At 55.5% G+C, this 15,788-nt stretch overlaps 4 protein-coding genes and 1 non-coding gene across 5 annotated transcripts; 1 reads left to right on the top strand and 4 right to left on the bottom strand.

Annotated features, from left to right (window-relative positions):
• Positions 1 to 697: 697 nt before the first annotated feature.
• On the bottom strand, positions 698 to 2,581 carry BZA05DRAFT_433938 (uncharacterized protein). Its single transcript, XM_051486294.1, has 3 exons — positions 1,909 to 2,581; positions 1,649 to 1,853; positions 698 to 1,585 (listed from the first exon to the last, which is right to left on the bottom strand). Exons 1-3 carry the CDS (start codon positions 2,105 to 2,107, stop codon positions 859 to 861), a joined length of 1,131 nt encoding a protein of 376 aa, XP_051342449.1. The 5' UTR covers positions 2,108 to 2,581; the 3' UTR covers positions 698 to 858.
• A 3,830-nt stretch (positions 2,582 to 6,411) lies between these two features.
• On the bottom strand, positions 6,412 to 8,359 carry BZA05DRAFT_325852 (fungal-specific transcription factor domain-containing protein; the record flags this gene model as incomplete). Its single annotated transcript, XM_051480471.1, has 4 exons — positions 6,412 to 7,215; positions 7,279 to 7,754; positions 7,899 to 8,224; positions 8,283 to 8,359. Coding segments are annotated over 4 exons (1,683 nt in total), but the record flags the coding sequence as incomplete, so codon positions are not given.
• A 921-nt stretch (positions 8,360 to 9,280) lies between these two features.
• On the top strand, positions 9,281 to 9,961 carry BZA05DRAFT_416018 (uncharacterized protein; the record flags this gene model as incomplete). Its single annotated transcript, XM_051485349.1, has 3 exons — positions 9,281 to 9,503; positions 9,847 to 9,848; positions 9,878 to 9,961. 3 exons carry the CDS (start codon positions 9,281 to 9,283, stop codon positions 9,959 to 9,961), a joined length of 309 nt encoding a protein of 102 aa, XP_051342447.1.
• A 725-nt stretch (positions 9,962 to 10,686) lies between these two features.
• BZA05DRAFT_388079 (uncharacterized protein) lies at positions 10,687 to 12,460 on the bottom strand. The gene has a single exon (XM_051482643.1). The coding sequence runs from the start codon at positions 11,746 to 11,748 to the stop codon at positions 11,437 to 11,439; it is 312 nt and encodes a 103-aa protein (XP_051342446.1). The 5' UTR covers positions 11,749 to 12,460; the 3' UTR covers positions 10,687 to 11,436.
• Positions 12,461 to 13,208: 748 nt separating this feature from the next.
• Positions 13,209 to 13,294, bottom strand: BZA05DRAFT_t53. The gene has a single exon. It is a non-coding gene; the product is annotated as a tRNA-Glu (tRNA).
• Positions 13,295 to 15,788: the final 2,494 nt, after the last annotated feature.

Genomic DNA, 15,788 nt, shown 5'->3' with positions numbered 1-15,788 from the left:
AGGACGGGACCGTTCCCAGCGGAAACGAACGACCGCGCACACTCGCCGAGTGACGGTGAGCGTGTAGCCCTAACCGCGAGCTTGGCATTGTGGTTGGTCTTGGAACTGGGGCGGACCAGCAGCACCCGCCCCCTAAAAAAAGAAAGACAAAATAGCCTCTGCGCTTTCGAGGGTAGAAGCGAAACATGAAACCTGCCAGCCCTCATTCATAATTGATCACTCCACTGAGCTGCGGCTGCCTGCCCACAATCACATGAGGTTGAGCGGGAAAGTTGAGCGGTGAGCGGGAGATTTGACTTGAGGGGAGGGTCAGGCTGAGTGCAATAGGGAATCGAATTCGAGCTCGGGGCCAGCGGTCGGTGGTAGCCGGGTGGAAACGGATATGTACCTACATATCTGCCATGATCTATTAAGGTCGAATGCAATGATGATTGAACAAAAACAAAAACCTGTCAGGCCTCATTCACAACCTGCCAAACCTCATTCATAACTACATGTCACTCCACTGAGCTGCGGCTGCATGCCAGGCATCATTCACAACTGATCACTCCACTCCATTGAACTGCAGCTGCCAGCCCTGTTTGCGAACGAAATATTCACCACGCCTCTAACTTGCGATTACTGTGGCCGTAGGCACTTGGCAGGCGCGCTCAAGTCTCAACAGGTGCGTAAAACGTCCACATTTTAGTTGAAAACGACGTTTTATTTGCACGTTTTTCGGACGCGCGGGATTAATAGTACATACGAGTAGATACCTACATACAGTGCAAAACTACATAGTTACAAGCGGCACCCGCAAGTCAGCAAGCACGCGAGCGAGCAGATCCTTCCCCCGCCCCTCTACGGCGTGCTCAACTCCTAGGCCTCGACGTAGTACCCACACGGGCCGACGCCGGCGACGTTGTAATCGTGGCCATTCTCCTGGTTGCGCTGAATAATGAACCCGGGGGTGCCAGCGGGACATGTATCGGTGGGCCTAGCATCCTCGGGGCTGTCGGGGCCGGCGGAGATGATGCAGGCGTGCTCATTGTCCGGCCGGCCCTCTTGGTCCATAGCCATTGGGAAGTGCAACCAGCCGTTGCACGCCTTGGGAGCGCCGGTGTGGTCGCCGCGCCAGCAGCGCAGGCAGCACTCGCGCGCCGAGACGTCGGGGATATCGTGGTACGAGTCACCTTCGAAGCCGGATACGCCGGCGACCATCACCCGGTCGTGGGTGTTTGCGGGAACGTCGCAGGGGTGCGGCACGGTGCTGGTTTCGGTCCCCAGGACGGTCGTGGTGCTGACCGTCGTGGTCGACTGCACTGTCGTCGTGGTCGTGCCAGTCACCGTTATCGTCCGGATCAGCGTGGGCTTGGCCTGTACCGTCTTGGTACTGGTGCGAGTGATCATCTGGGTGGGTGCGGGACGCGCGAGGCGCCGGCAGGCGGAGGTGATGGTCGATGGGTTGTATTTCTTGCCGACGTACCGCGGGACGGGAACGTAGTTGTACCTGCGGACTACCGATGGGAGCTCCGGTTCAGCCGGGGAGTTGGCCGTCTCTGAGCGAGCCTCGGCCGTGATGGTGGTGGTCATGGTGTTATCGGTACTGCACGCAATCCATTAGTATGCTTCTCCTTCTTCTTCCACCGGATTCGCAACCACAACGTACACAGTCGCGGTAGTCTCAACCGTCTCGGTGGACGTCTCGGTGACCATCCTCGTCGAGGTCCTGGTGATAGGCACGGCCTCGTAGTATCCACGCTGAGTCTTGGTCTTTGTGACCCACTGGGTCTTAGTGGCCGGGTAGTAGTTGAGGTAGGCGGAGCAGAATTTCAAGCCATTATTCCGGCGGAGTTGCCATTCGAGCTGGTCGACTTTTGGATATAAATCAGCAAGAGAACGCATGGCGATGAGGGGTGTAAAGCAAACCCTTATTGCTGTATCCATACGCCCTCTTCTCGAGCTCGGCAGCACGAATCAATCCCGTCGGTGGATCATAAACGCCCCCGCGCTTGGAGATAGCATGAACCAGGCCGTCGGGACCGACGTTAGCGTTGCGCGCCTCGAGCTCGGGCAGCGCGGTGACCACCGACAGGAAGAAAAGAACGAATGATAGTATCGGAGCCATTTCAATCAAATGAGTGTGGGTGAGTGAGTGAGTGAGCGTGATGTGTACCGTGCCTTGGAGAGGATCTCCGTGAACGCAGGTGGTGGGCGGTCACTTATATGCCCGCATTGCTCTGTTCCGCTCGGCTGTCGGATGGGATGGGAGATGGGAATGAGAAGCCCCTGAGTCTGATGACAATCTCGTACGGGCAACTGAACGGGATGGACCAAGCCCCATGGAGTCGCCACGGGTGTTGCGTGCAGGCAGTAGTTATGTAACGTCGAGCGCCACGAGAATTCGTTTTTTCTGTTGCGTCTGCCGTGATGTGCATACACGGGGCGGAAACGGCTCATCGCGAAACTGAACATACCCTTCAAAGCTGCACCGTCCACTCTCAAGTCGACTTCCCCAAGCTCGTAGAGAATCCCATACCTCGATATCCCAGGTTCCGCCGAATCCTCAAAAACAAGCACGCCGATCTCTCGCCGTCTCCTGTCTCCCAAGCACCAAGCACGCGCAGCACCACAGGGCCGCAGGCTGATCATGACCACGACAGGGGGGAAGGTCGCAGTGTTCGGCGCTAGCATAGACAGCAAGAACCGAGCGTGTTCGATGTTGGAGGTAATTTCGTTTAGCCAGCCAATGACAGTTGGCCAGCGACAAGAGTTATGCGGCGTCAACACCGCATTTTCCCACGCAGTGGCTTTCGGGTTACGGGCTCTATAGCTGATAGACACCGAGAGGGGACCCGTTTGCCGGATCCTGTCTCTTGCGAATAGGGGAAACGGGGGGGGAACGGGGGGGCGGCATTATTGTTGTCATCGTATAGACATTTTCTGGTCGAAAGTTGTCAGGACTCAGGAGGGTTACACGCAAAAATAGAGTATAGCTCCACGCTACTAAACTTAAAAGCTTAAAGCAGACGGCGCGGAATCTACGCAGATCCAGACGGATACCAAGCTTTGGCGCATCCATCCTTCAAACTTCTCGACGAGGCGACGCCAGTCCTCGACGACAGCGCCCGGCGCCGAGTTCTGATGGCGTGGGCTATCGGGTTCACAATACCTACCTCCTAGATACGGTAGACCATAGCCCATAACCACTAGATATATACACCGCGAGCACATCGCCGCCGTCGTCTCGGATGTCCTCCTCGTGTATAATACACGTGCACACGTGGATCGCTTCACCGAATCTCACCGAATCTCACTTTCGCAGTGTATGGGGGCGTTCATCAGGACAGGAGTGTTACTCGACTTATGTGATTCCAGCATCGCTTCGGTATTCTGGTACATACCTACTCAATGGAATGTGGATTAATGCGAATGCCTCATGCCTGAAATCCTGTCGCCCTATATCGACCAGAGTTGTGACACTGCGCAACGTTTTTACAAGGCATATTTATCTGAAAATTGAAATACTTGTGATAAATGCCTGATCGTATGACTGCGCGAGCCTAGGCATCTACATGCTGTATTTTCCGGCGGGCTACTATAGGTGGTGCCGTATTGTATTGTTTCAAACGGTCCGTCACTGGTACTCTACTCTGTATTGTAAAGACGACGTAGGTATTCTGCGAAAACACCGGTTCCCAAGACAATGTTGTATAATTGTATTCTACAGAACTTCGGTTTAATACGGTATTGATGCAGAAACCCCTAGATAAGCTTGGTTCCTATAGCAAGCTCTCATGAGCCGTGAAACTTGAAAGCCAGTGTATTACTATAGTAGACACCGGAGTAGCTACATACTGCGTTGGAATTTGGGTTATCCTTCTCGTGGGGCGCGGCCACTGAATCGTCGCGGATACCCCTCATAGTGGTCGAATACGTTATTAAACCAAAGTTATGTAGAATGCAGCTTCTGCGTAAAAACCGGTTGGTAGGCGGGAACTACTACTAACTGCAGTGAAAGACGGTATTTCTGTGGCACAAAGTGGTGGTATGATATTCAGCGTTCACGGCGTTGTCTTGTCTAGGGGAACCGGTGTTCTCGCAGAATATGTCGTCTTTACAATGGAACAGTGACGGATCGTTGCTGAAACAATACAGCATCCCATAAAGTAGCCTGCGTGCAAATGCAGCATCTAGAAAGACTTGGGCAGTTATACGGCCAGGCAATTGTCACCAGCATTTCAGATACCGGTAAATCTGCATTGAAACCGTTACGCAGCATCATAATTCTTGTGCTCTAAAGCGACAGGCTTTCACGCATGACGCAGCCGTATGAATCCACATTCCATTGCCATTGAGCGCGGTATTCTATCAAGATTCAGGATACTAAGACGATGCGGGAATTACATATGTCGAGTACTGATAAAACTCCTATCCTAATATACACACCTTTTTGCTACTGTAGTTTGGTCGCTCCTAACCGCTGCTCGTCGCTCGCCGTAATACAGAGGCGTCGAGAGACCTACGCTCCATCAATAGCGAGGTGAGGTGGGGCACGGTATCCCGTTCACGGACACTCACTCGTCACGAGCTGTATGCAAGTTCAGACCGCTGGCTTTTTGTAGCACCGAGACCGTCACCAGTGGTGTGGAAACGGAGATTGATCTGCCATGATCTTATAAGCTCGAATGTTACGATGATTAAACAAAAAAGCTGTTAGCTGCACCGAGATCGTCACTTGCCTCCGGCCAGTCCCCCCCCCCCCAGTGCGGCGTGTCGGGAGCATCAAAGATCACTCTCTCTTCAGTGACATACATCAGAGTCAATCACTTCTAAAGGGTACATTGGAAAAGCAAAGGGTACATTGGAAAAGCAAACGGTGCAGTTGGAACTTGGTAGTCAACGATCAAGTGCTGTTGGCCCCCCCTTCTATTCCCCTCCCGACTGCCTGCCTGCCTGCCTGCCTGCCTGCCTGCCTGCCTGCCTGCCTGCCTGCCATCCCTCCCCTCCAGTCGCGTCCCGCCTGCCGTCACCATCCTCCATCCTCGATATCGAAATGTCATCTCTTGTCTATACCAGCTGGAAGTACACGAGCACTCAAACTTCACGTCTACGCCCGTCGCCCGTCGCCTCCATCACCATCATCATCACCATATCAACAGTCGTTGGTCCACACGCACAGACACACGCACACACAAGCCCATCGAATACCCTCGAATACCCATTTCATTGGTCTCATCCCCCTCGTACGCACCCATTTCCTTATCCCGCGTCATCTCACCATCTCACCATCTCACCGTTTCACCCATCAATCATCCGACTATAGTAGGCACGCGTTCGCGTTTAGCAACCCCTCGGAAACCCCCTCAAACCGAAAGTGAAGTCAATACAAAAACAGCAGACAAAGAAATAAAAACGGAAAGCGCACACATCCCCCCCAGCCAAACATGTCCTGGGAAGTCAAGTTAAGTTGGGTATCGAGACTCAAGAGCGAGTGAGAGAGAACACCAACTCTGAAACGTTATCCCACAACGACAGACAACAACAATCACAACAATCACAACAACCACAACGATAACAACACAAAGAGTCAATATGTACCAATTTACAAAGTTGATGAAAACAATGAAAGATGAAAGATGAAAGCAGGAAGCAGAAAGCGTAAGGAAAAAAAGCTAAGCAGGAACGCCCCACCCATCCCGGATGCACACCTCCACTCCCACCCCTTCTACAACGCGACAGCCAACAGCAACAGCAACAGCAACAGCAACAGATCCCTTCCCCCCGTCCCCGCCCCCGGCCCCCGCGACCTCTCTAAGAAATATTAAACCCACCCGGCGGGATTCTGGTATAACTCTGCATCTGGGGCGGCGGAACGGTGCTGGGCATTTCGATCCCGGCGCCAAGGCCCATGCCCATCAAGCCGGCCTCGCTGAAGAGGCCGATATCGTCGCCCCAGAACGTGCCAGCGCTGAACTCGGGCACGTCCAGCTCCGGTGGCGTCGGGTTCTCGAATTGACCAAAAAACGTGGCTCCGCCAAGACCGCCTTGGCCGAATGTGTAGCCTTCGTTCCAGCCAGCTCCTCCGCCGCCACCATTACCACCATTACCACCACCGCCACCACCACCGGACATGCCCTCGCCGGGATGCCCGCCGACTCCGAGCATGCCGTTGTATTCCATCTCCATCTGCTGGCGGTACTCGTTGACGCTGATGCGACATTCCTCGATGGGCTGTTCGAACATGCCGAGACACGGCCGTTGGACCTCACCACCCTCGATGCGTAGCAGACACCAGCGGAGAACCGCGGCGACGCGGCTCGCCGACGCGGTCGATGTCTCGATGGTGCGCAGACACATCAGTGCGTCGAGCACACCGTCCTTCCACACGCTCACGGATGCATCCCGCGGAACCGAGAGGATGGCGGTGACCAGGACGAGCGCCGCTTGAAAGACGTAGTAGGTGGCGTACCAACCCACACCGTGCCACAGTGGCTTGTGCGTGTTGGTGAACTTGCGGATCGAGGACAGCGTCGACAGGGCGAACGTGAGGCACTTGCGCACTTCCGGAAGTAGCGCGATATGGGTCTGTCGGTTGGCAGGAATCTGCGACGAGACGGGACCGGGATGGTCGACCGGCGAGTACGAGAGGCAGTCGAGGAAACACTTGTACATCAGCATCCTCAAGTTCATCGCCTTCCACTCCACCACCGCTCTCGGCGCCGCGAACCAGGGCTCGCAGTTGCGCTCGCTAAAGTACGAAGGCAGCGCGGAATGCCAGCGCGCGATCTGCTCGTCAAATTTGGCGATCAATTCGCGGCTCAGCGGCAAGCGGCAAGAGCTGAGGGATCGCGGGTGGATGAAGAAGTTCAGATGGATGCGGTTCATCAGGACCACCAGGTGTGCGTGGGCGATCATGGCGGAGTAGGCCGTTACGGTTTCGCACGGCGGCGGGAGGATGGCGTTCCGGTCCGTCAAATTGTAGTCGTTGACGTTCATCGGGATCTTGGTGAAGACCTTGTCGCTCGGGATCGTGGGGCGGCCAAAGGTGATTGAAGCGCCGACATCGAAGATGTAGAGGGTCCACCAGATGCGACGGCGTATCTCCATTCCGAGGGTTGTGCCTTTGCTCTCGGTGACATCGCGGTGGAGGCCAAGACCGAGTGCCATGCGCATCGCCATTCCGAGACAGTTGTAGCCGGTATTGGGATTATCTCGCTTTTGGAGGTATGCGCCCTAGGGAGGAGAAGAGCGTTAGGGGGCTGCTGTTGCTGCTACCAGCTGAGGAGGGGGGTAAACTGGGAAACGATGGCCACATACCATTAACGCCAGAGCCTGCACCCCTTCCAAAGTTCCATACGACAGAAAGTCCAAGGTGCTAAAGGTGTCGTTGACCGTCTTGTAGATGTCCATATCCACCGTGGTGTCGCTGTGATCGGTACTACTCATAAAGGCACCGGTGACGAGAACCATCCGGTAAAGCGTCTGCCAGTGCGTGTTGACCTTGAGGTCGTTGCTTCGTTGCTTCGTCACCTGGTCACGGAAGATGGCTTCGTGAAGGATCGGGTACGATGCGTGGTGGCAGCGGAAGTAGGAGTCGATCAACGAGTCCTCGGTCCAGGTGACGTACAGGCGCTTCTCGGCATTGTTCATCTTTGGCGACGGCATCGGCGATATGGCTTCCATCAGTTCGCAGCCCACGGTTCCGGTGGATTGTTCGTGTGCTTTGAGGAGGCGACAAACGTGTCTCAACAGCGCCGCGGCAGATGACCGTCCTATACGAAGAAATCCGGTTAGTAGCCACTTCTCCCCCGCCAGGCCCCTCCTCTCTCTCCCGCCCGCCCCCGATACCGCCATCGAGTGCCAACGCCTTCACCGGTGGTGCGCATCATCACCGATGACCGGAAAGACCGACTAACCTAGATAGCCCACCTCTTTCGAGTCGATATTCAATCCGGCCATTCCGTCCGCCAGGGCAGCGCCAGCGTCGTTGAGCGTGGGATTGCCTTCGTGCCACTCGAACTTGCACTGGTTCATATCCTCCTCGCCATCAGAATCGTGATCCTCCTCTTCCGGTGTAGTTACACCCGACGATTCGGCGCCCGAGGACTGTTTCCGGTCGTGGCCGTAGCGCGTGGTCGAGGGCAGGCTGCCGCCAATCAGGTCTTCGACGTCGATGGACGGATCTATGCTCTGGAGCAGGGACTGTAGACGTTGGCAGCGATCATGGAGGTCGTCCATGTTTCTACATAACGCGGGTCAACGTTAGCCCTTCCCCAGGTGGTGGGGAAGCGTATACTGACTTTCTCGTGAGAGGAATCCGCGATATCTGAGGTTGATCGATACATTTTCGGCCGGTCTTGGCACAGAACGTACAGGGTCTTCCCCCAACACACTGTATTGAGTAGAAACGATGCCATGGTCAGCCAATTGAGTCTTTTTGTTTTCTCGGTGAAGCGGCAGGGCGTTGGTGGGTTATCGGTTGAGTGAGAGGGAGCGAGGGGGGCTCGGCCGACCGTACGGGCGCGAGGGTGAATGACCAAGCTGAAGGTGCAAAGACGATCACGAGGAGGGGGGGCTGAGGGTGAATGTGCAAAGCCGATATGCAGGGGAGCAGAGCCTCCCATCTCCCCGGTCGCACATATGTACGCGAAGAAAGGAATGTGCGTTTGCGACGAAGCAGGGCAGCAGAGAGGAACAGAGAAGAGAGAGAGAGAGAGAGAGAGAGAGAGAGAGAGAGACAGAGAGAGAGAGAGAGAGAGAGAGAGAGCGAACGTACCTTTCCTTTCCTACGCTACAAAATATAATTACGGGCGACTCTTCAGTCGTTCATTCATACAAGATATAATCGAGACACGGGAGGAGGAGGGGATGCGGGTGGAAATCGCCATTCATACCTGACACTCGGTGCACTGGATGTCTTGTTAGCTTTCGGCTCGGGCTTCGCAAGGGATACAGTGCTCTAGAAGACGGAGAGATGGAGGAGGAGGGTGGAAGGCTGCGAAGGAGAGAGACTGGCCGCGGCCGTGGGGGTGGGGGGAGGTGGAAGGGGAACGATGACTCAAACCGGGGGAGAAGGGTAAAAAGGGCGGAGGGAATGCCACGAACCGCCGAGGATTGCTCTGAACGAGCCCTCTTATTTGATGATGAAGAAGTCGTCGACATGTTGGAACGGCTCTCTCGCTCGCTATAGGGCCGATGAATGTGGTACGGTACCGCCCGACAGTAGGCAAGGTGGAAAGGGACGGTGAGGCGGGTAGGGTCGGTCGGGTTCTATGCGATGCGATGTACGATGAGCGTGATGTCCGCTGGCTGCTGGCTGGCTGGCTGCTGGCTGGCTGGCTGGCTTTGGTGCTTGTCTCTGGATGGTTCGCGCTCTCTGTGTCCTTCCCTTTCTCCGTCGGGCTGGCTCGCGCTCCTTGTCGCTTTCGGTGTCGATAACCTTCTTTTCGCGAAAGGACGGGTGGCACTGGTCAAGTCGGAGACGATGCCGCTACGATGGCGCGTGCGATATGCGTGCTACGGTACGTTGCGGTACGGTCGGGGATGCGGAGGAGAAGGGCGCAACAGCAGGTAGACGTCGGGTAGTGGTGGTGGTGGTTATTGAAGGTGGTGGTGGTGGCAGTGGTGGCAGTCGGTCGATATGGTATAGAGTAAAGTGGTAGTAGTCAATAGTCGGGCCGAGCGGTGGCGATGGGCGATGGCGACAAGCGACAGGGCAGGGCTGGATGGGCCTGGACAAAAGCGACGGCGGTTATGTGTGTGTTTCTGCTGTGAAATAATCTGCGTGCGCCGAGGGTGCGTGTGTGTGGGTAATGTGTTTGTCGGGTGTGGGAAAAACGAACGACACGGACGACTCCGAAGCAGTGGTGAGTCAGAGGTCGGGAAGTGAGAGGAGAAGAAGCGGAAGAAGCGGAAGAAGAAGCGGAAGAAGAAGAAGCAGAAGACGAAGAAGCAGAAGAAGAAGAAGAAGAAGCAGTAGAAGGCGGAGGAGCCAGATGGACAAGATGGAGGTGAATAGCCAGAACAGTTGGGGGGAGGGGAGGCTAGCTGAGGAGTGCACTATAGGTAGAGTAGTTGAAGGATGATAGGGAAGTGGGTACAGAGTAGGTAGAATAGCCCGTCAGGCTCGGTAGGAGATAGTTGTTGTTTTGTTGGCAGAGTTAGAGTAGAGTAGAGTTCGGTCGGTGGAGTATGTATGCTATAGATTATTGCTGTGGCCAGAGCAGAAGTTGCTCAGTCAGACAGTCATCAGAAGCAGAAGCAGCAGCGGGAGAGCCGGCGAGTGCCAATGTCGGTCGTCGCGGGCGCGGAGTGCCAATGGCCAGAGCAGGCCCACTTTTCGGGGGGCTCAGGTAGCATCGATTCGTTCGCAGCCAGCACAGGAGCATCGTGAGAAAAGCAAATCTGGCCCACAAGTCGAACAAGCAAAGCCGGTGGCCAGCTAGTACTATCGTGGTGGCCGGGAGGGGGGAAGGAGTGCCCAGAAAATTCGAGAGCTCGTTGCCCCCTCGAAACCGAGGGAGGACTCGCACTCGCGCCCTGACTCCTTCCTCGTCCGCGATGAATGAACGGATTGAGCTGTTTGCTGTGCGCGCTGAGTAAACCCCGCCGCCGCCGTTCACCGTTCACCGTATGGAGACACGCACTCTTCTACGTCCCGTGGTCATGAATCATGACGGACTCGCCGCATTCATACGAGTGCAACCAGTTACCAAATCCCGCCTTATTCTGCTTTTACACGTTCGGCTCGGATTCACACCACACACACACACGCTTTTTACCCTTCACCCTTCACCCTTCACCAGCTCTTCCTCTTCCTCTTCCTCTTCCCCTTCCTCTCCCACTCCATCTTCCCCATCTTCCATCCTCTCCTCCCACTACCCCATCTCAGCCCTTCACTTGTGCCGTTATATGCACTTGCACTTCCCACCACTCTCGCCACTGAGCTTCCTCAACTTTCACGGAATCCCATCGCGAGTCGCGACGAAGTGGAACTAAACTCTATCCGCCCGACCGCGGCCGATTACAGCAGCTCAAAGTCAAGTGGTGCATCCCCATCCGCATCCGCATCTACCCCTCAGCGCACAGCAGGCACAGAGTTCGGCTCAACGTCGACGACAAGGACGACGACAATAACAATCTAATCAAAACCCATTCAGCCAAAAACCAAAACCACAACCATGCAGCAGCAGCAGCAGCAGCGGGCCACAACCGAAGTTCCGCGTGCAGACGAGTGATGTCGTATGTTTCTCGTGCGTGAGTGCGTAGGTTTTTGCGTGTGTGTGTGTCTGTGTGTGTGCGTGTGTGTGAGCTGCGTGGGACGTGGGACTGGATATGGTGTTATGGTGTCATGGCATGGTGTTTTTCACGATGACGGGTTTGGTTGGTGCTTTTGCTTCTTATTTTGCTTCTTCTTGTTCTGCTTCTGCTGCTTCTGCTGCTTCGCCTTCTCCTTCACGATGACCGGTTAGGTTGCATTTTTGCTTCTTCTTCTTCACGACGACCGGTTGGGTTGGGGTTTCTGCTTCTTTTGCTTCTCCAGCTTCGCCTTCTCCTTCTTCTTCCCCCTCCTCCTCCTCTCCTTCTTCCATTGCCACTACCGTCGCCACGCCTTATGCTTCTCTGCTTCAGTCCCAACTGGCTGGTCCCCTTCCCCGTCTGCTTGCTACCATAAGATGACCTCTTTGTTGCTTGTCGCCATCTTTCGCAGCGCCCTCCAGCCAAAGAAATAAAGAAAGAAATCGCAGCGCATGGCAGACAGGTCATGCGGAAAAAACAAGCGCTTGAAGATGGTATGTAAGTACAAGGCAGGCATCCAGCGTTCCCTCCCTCCAACCGTCCAACCCCATCGAGTCGTGTCGAAAAGGGTTGAAAAGGGTCGGGTCGGCTGGACTATGCGTATACATCTTCGTGACCGTGGTTACTGGTAGAGTAGGTACTTCATCCTTCATCCTGGTAGATTGGTGGAGCGTTCCTTTGGGAACATGAGATGGAAGCTGTCAAGTCATCAACCACGGCCCAGCTCCTCCTCCTCCTCGAATGACGAATGACGAATAAAGCTGAGCTCGCCGTCCACCACCACGAACACTTTTTTTTCCTTTCTTTCCCCCCCTGTGGCGAAGACAAGGCGGGGCACCGGAATAATCGAACGATTCGAACGATGCGGACGATGCCCAGCCACAGTGCTGGCCCCGGCGCCCGGTGGAATTCGGATCAGCTGCCGAGGGTGAAGCGAGAACGCCCGAGAGCTCCATGTGAGTATATAGAGTGCTGGTGCTATGTAACGTGATAGAAACGATGGAAATGGAGACGATGGAAACGATGGAAACGAAGGAAACCCGTGACCATTGCACTAGTTACACTGCAATCAATCAATCATTCGATCTATCGATCGATCAATCAATCGCTTCGTGAACTGTGGACTGTGAAGGCGTCGGGCCAGCGTAAGGCACGGAGCCAGCCAGCCAGCCAGTCATCCATCCGGCCTGCCAGCCAGTCAGCCTGGTATGTACGAGGCGAGTGCAAATTTTATGTACGTACGAGCATCAAAGTTCAAACGCAGCGGGAGCTGGACACAGTACCTAGTATCCCCCCACTCCCCCCGCGCGCATGCACAGCCCGTCAGGCTTCATTCACGATGCGCATCCCCCCCACGCCGCTCATGTAGCACGTCTCTGTACTCCATACCCATCCCGCGTGATCGCCCATCCATCTATCCTCATCAATCCAGATCCATCATCCATCGTGCGAGTGCGAGTGAGAACACGGGTAGGTGCTCCTCGAATTCTCGTCGGCACAAACCCTGCCTACACAGCACAGTGGCACCGGCAAACCTACAAACTTCTAGAAGCCAATCATCTGCTCACGTCCTTGTGCAGCTCCTCCCAAGTGCCCAACCCCCGCGTCCCCTGTCCCCCCCGTGCCTCACCCCCACGAGGCAGGAGTGGGGGGGGGGGGTTACTTACCTACCAAGCACTTACGTGGTTGTTCTTCCGGCACGAGTGGCAACGAGTCGACGCCCCACGCATCGGTTTCCCCAACTGGGAGTCTGGGAGCTTGGCCTGCCTTCGTGATCGCCGAAGCCCCGAAGCTCCTCCGAGCCGAGCCGTGACTACCGCGCCGCCACCGCACCACGGACAACGGCTGCGAAGGGGGGAGAAAAGAAATGGAACGCCCTACAAAGGAATGCGCAAAAAGCGGCAGAAAATGAATGCAAAAAGAATTTGTTCCGTTACGGGGAATTGAACCCCGGTCTGGCCGGTTTAATGCTCTGCTTGAGAGCGGCCGATGCTAGCCACTACACCATAACGGATGTTTCTATACAGTTGTTCTTTTGTATGCTTTATAAAGACCAACTGGATGAAGCGGCAGTGGTGCACAGCGATTGTTTACACAACTACTGCTGCTGGTGACGGTGGATGATGTGTCTAGCTTGATAACCACCACGCTTACAGTACAAGTGCATGGCATCATCACGATGGCGCAAGCAACACTTCCCTCCAGAGTCCAGTCCGCTCCGGGCCTGGCGGGACTACTTACCCCACTAGTCTTAGGTAGTAGGTAGTGCCGGCTTTCCCGAGGACGAACGGTTCGGCTCGGCACGGAGACGGAAGGCGGGAGGCGGGAGGCGGGAGGCAGGGGATGAGAGGCGGGAGATGGCCCACATACGATATCCGGGTGCGCGAAGGATGCCGCCACCGGGAACTTATCGTTCATCGGTATCACTCGTGCACGCCAGTGTGCATACGAAAGTTTATAGGGTATGTAATTCAACGTTCGTGAAATCTCCCCACCGGCTACACCGTGCGGCTTCCGGTGGTGCTTTCGTTCCCTTACCGGTTGGTTCGGCTCTGGATACTAGTATGTACCCGTAGTATGTACCGATGGTAGACTACGGTATTGGATTGCTGGCCGATGAAGTTGAAGTCGGCGGACTTAGAAGGCGACGCTACCACATACGGGGTTGGAACTCGAGAACTCCTGGGCGCGACAGTTACTTACCCAGACATCTCATGGAATCTAATGGTGAGAGAAATCACTGGCAGGACAATGGAATGGACTCGAGATGGTTCCTCTCATCACCAGTGCCTCCGATAGTCCAGTCCAGTCTGCGCAACTGGTAGGGCTGGATGGACTGCAGTCGACTGGATGGACTGACACTTTGAATGGAAAATGTTTGAAATCAGTAATGAACTTGTGTACACGTCTATAGTAAAGCTGCCTATTGCAGATCCTCCTCGCACAGCGCATTGATCATAGGTGGCTGATATCCGTCTCCTTGATATCGCCCTTTGTATGTAGCAGCTACAAGTCCATCTCATTGCCAGCTTTGGAGACATTCCAGAACCTTCAGTGCGTCGTCACCCATGCTGCAACGACGATGACTAAAAACTCGTTCCGGCTCTGCTCTGATGGCGCGAATGCCCAAATACTCGAGAGCCACTCTGGCGAGATCTTTCCAGCGAGGTTCATGTGATTCAGTACCTATTCGCCCGGTACTGTACCACATTGTCAATGGAATCCCATGGAGGCGGTTCGCCAGTTCCTGTTGGAAGATCTCCATCAAATCTTTATTCAGACCACGGCGGGGTACATAAGAGATACAGAGCTGCCATGATACGAAGAAAGAACATGTGATGGGTTGAATAGCCACATAGTTAGTGGCTAGCTGGTGGGGCGCCACGCTTGAACTGTACTCTACTGGGAACGCCGCATACGATCTCACACAGCACCACGCACCGAGCACAACCTGAAAGAACAGTCAATAAATAGTGCTGGATATGCAGAGCTGCGTCTATTCAACCCGCTCTACGCCAATACCAACCACGGAAGCGGCAGAAACCCCCGCGTTGCCCGGTAAACCGTCACCACTTCCCGACTCCTGTTGGCAGATCTTCTGCCACAGTATTCCTGCCTACACCGACAACTCTGCCACACTCCCCACACCCCACATCAGCCGGAAAACTCACCGCCCACCGCCGCCCTCCGCCCACCGTCACATCCCGTCGCCTCCACCTACACTTCCCCACCCCGCCTCCACCCCCACCCTCCCCCTCCTCCCTCCCCTTCGCCGCCCTACCCTCCTTCCTCGCCGCCGCCGCAGCCCTTGCATTCATACGCTTCAGAGCCCTTCTCCACCTCCACCACCACAGCCCTACGGCAGCCATACACACCAGCATCAGTACCGTCACCAGAGCGATAACTGCCCTGTCCGAGAGGTAGAAGCGGCGGTCCGGGGGTGGGTGGTTGCACGTGTATGTGGTTGTGCTGCTGCTGCTGCTGGTGGTAGGGAAGATGGTGGTGAGTGTGGTGGTTCTGGTGGGCCTAGGCGGGCACGGCGGGTGGGACGGGTGGGACTGGTGGGATGCGTGGGATGGGGAGATTACGGGGCCCGGACGGGCGAGGGGCGGTGTAGGCGTTGGCGGGACAAGGACGAAATGGGCGGGCGAGAGGCTGCACTCGTCGGCGTCGATGTAGCCGTTTGTACCGCTATAGAAGTCGCCTGGTTCGCCGCAGGCGGGGGGACGTGAACTGTGGGCAGTCGGCGAGGAGCGGAAGGGTCATGGTGACAGTTTTTTCAACGCCACGCTGTGCAATCAGTGGAAGAGGTTTGGCTCTTGCGGGCCCATGGTCGTGGAAGAAAGACGTGTATTTGCAGGCCAAACGTTCTTTGTTCCGCCGTAGGAGAGGCGAGCGACAAAGGGGGATGAAACCGACGAATGTCAAAAGAGAAGCTGTGGTAGGTATGGTACAAGGAATCATATGATCATAAGCAGCGGTGGTTTGCCGTTCCCGCTCCTACGTCC

The sequence above is a fragment of the Tricharina praecox genome, assembly GCF_024521635.1.
Source record: "Tricharina praecox strain CBS 144465 chromosome Unknown BZA05scaffold_4, whole genome shotgun sequence".
Lineage (NCBI taxonomy): Eukaryota > Fungi > Ascomycota > Pezizomycetes > Pezizales > Pyronemataceae > Tricharina > Tricharina praecox.
This window is presented reverse-complemented; position numbering and strand designations above follow the sequence as displayed.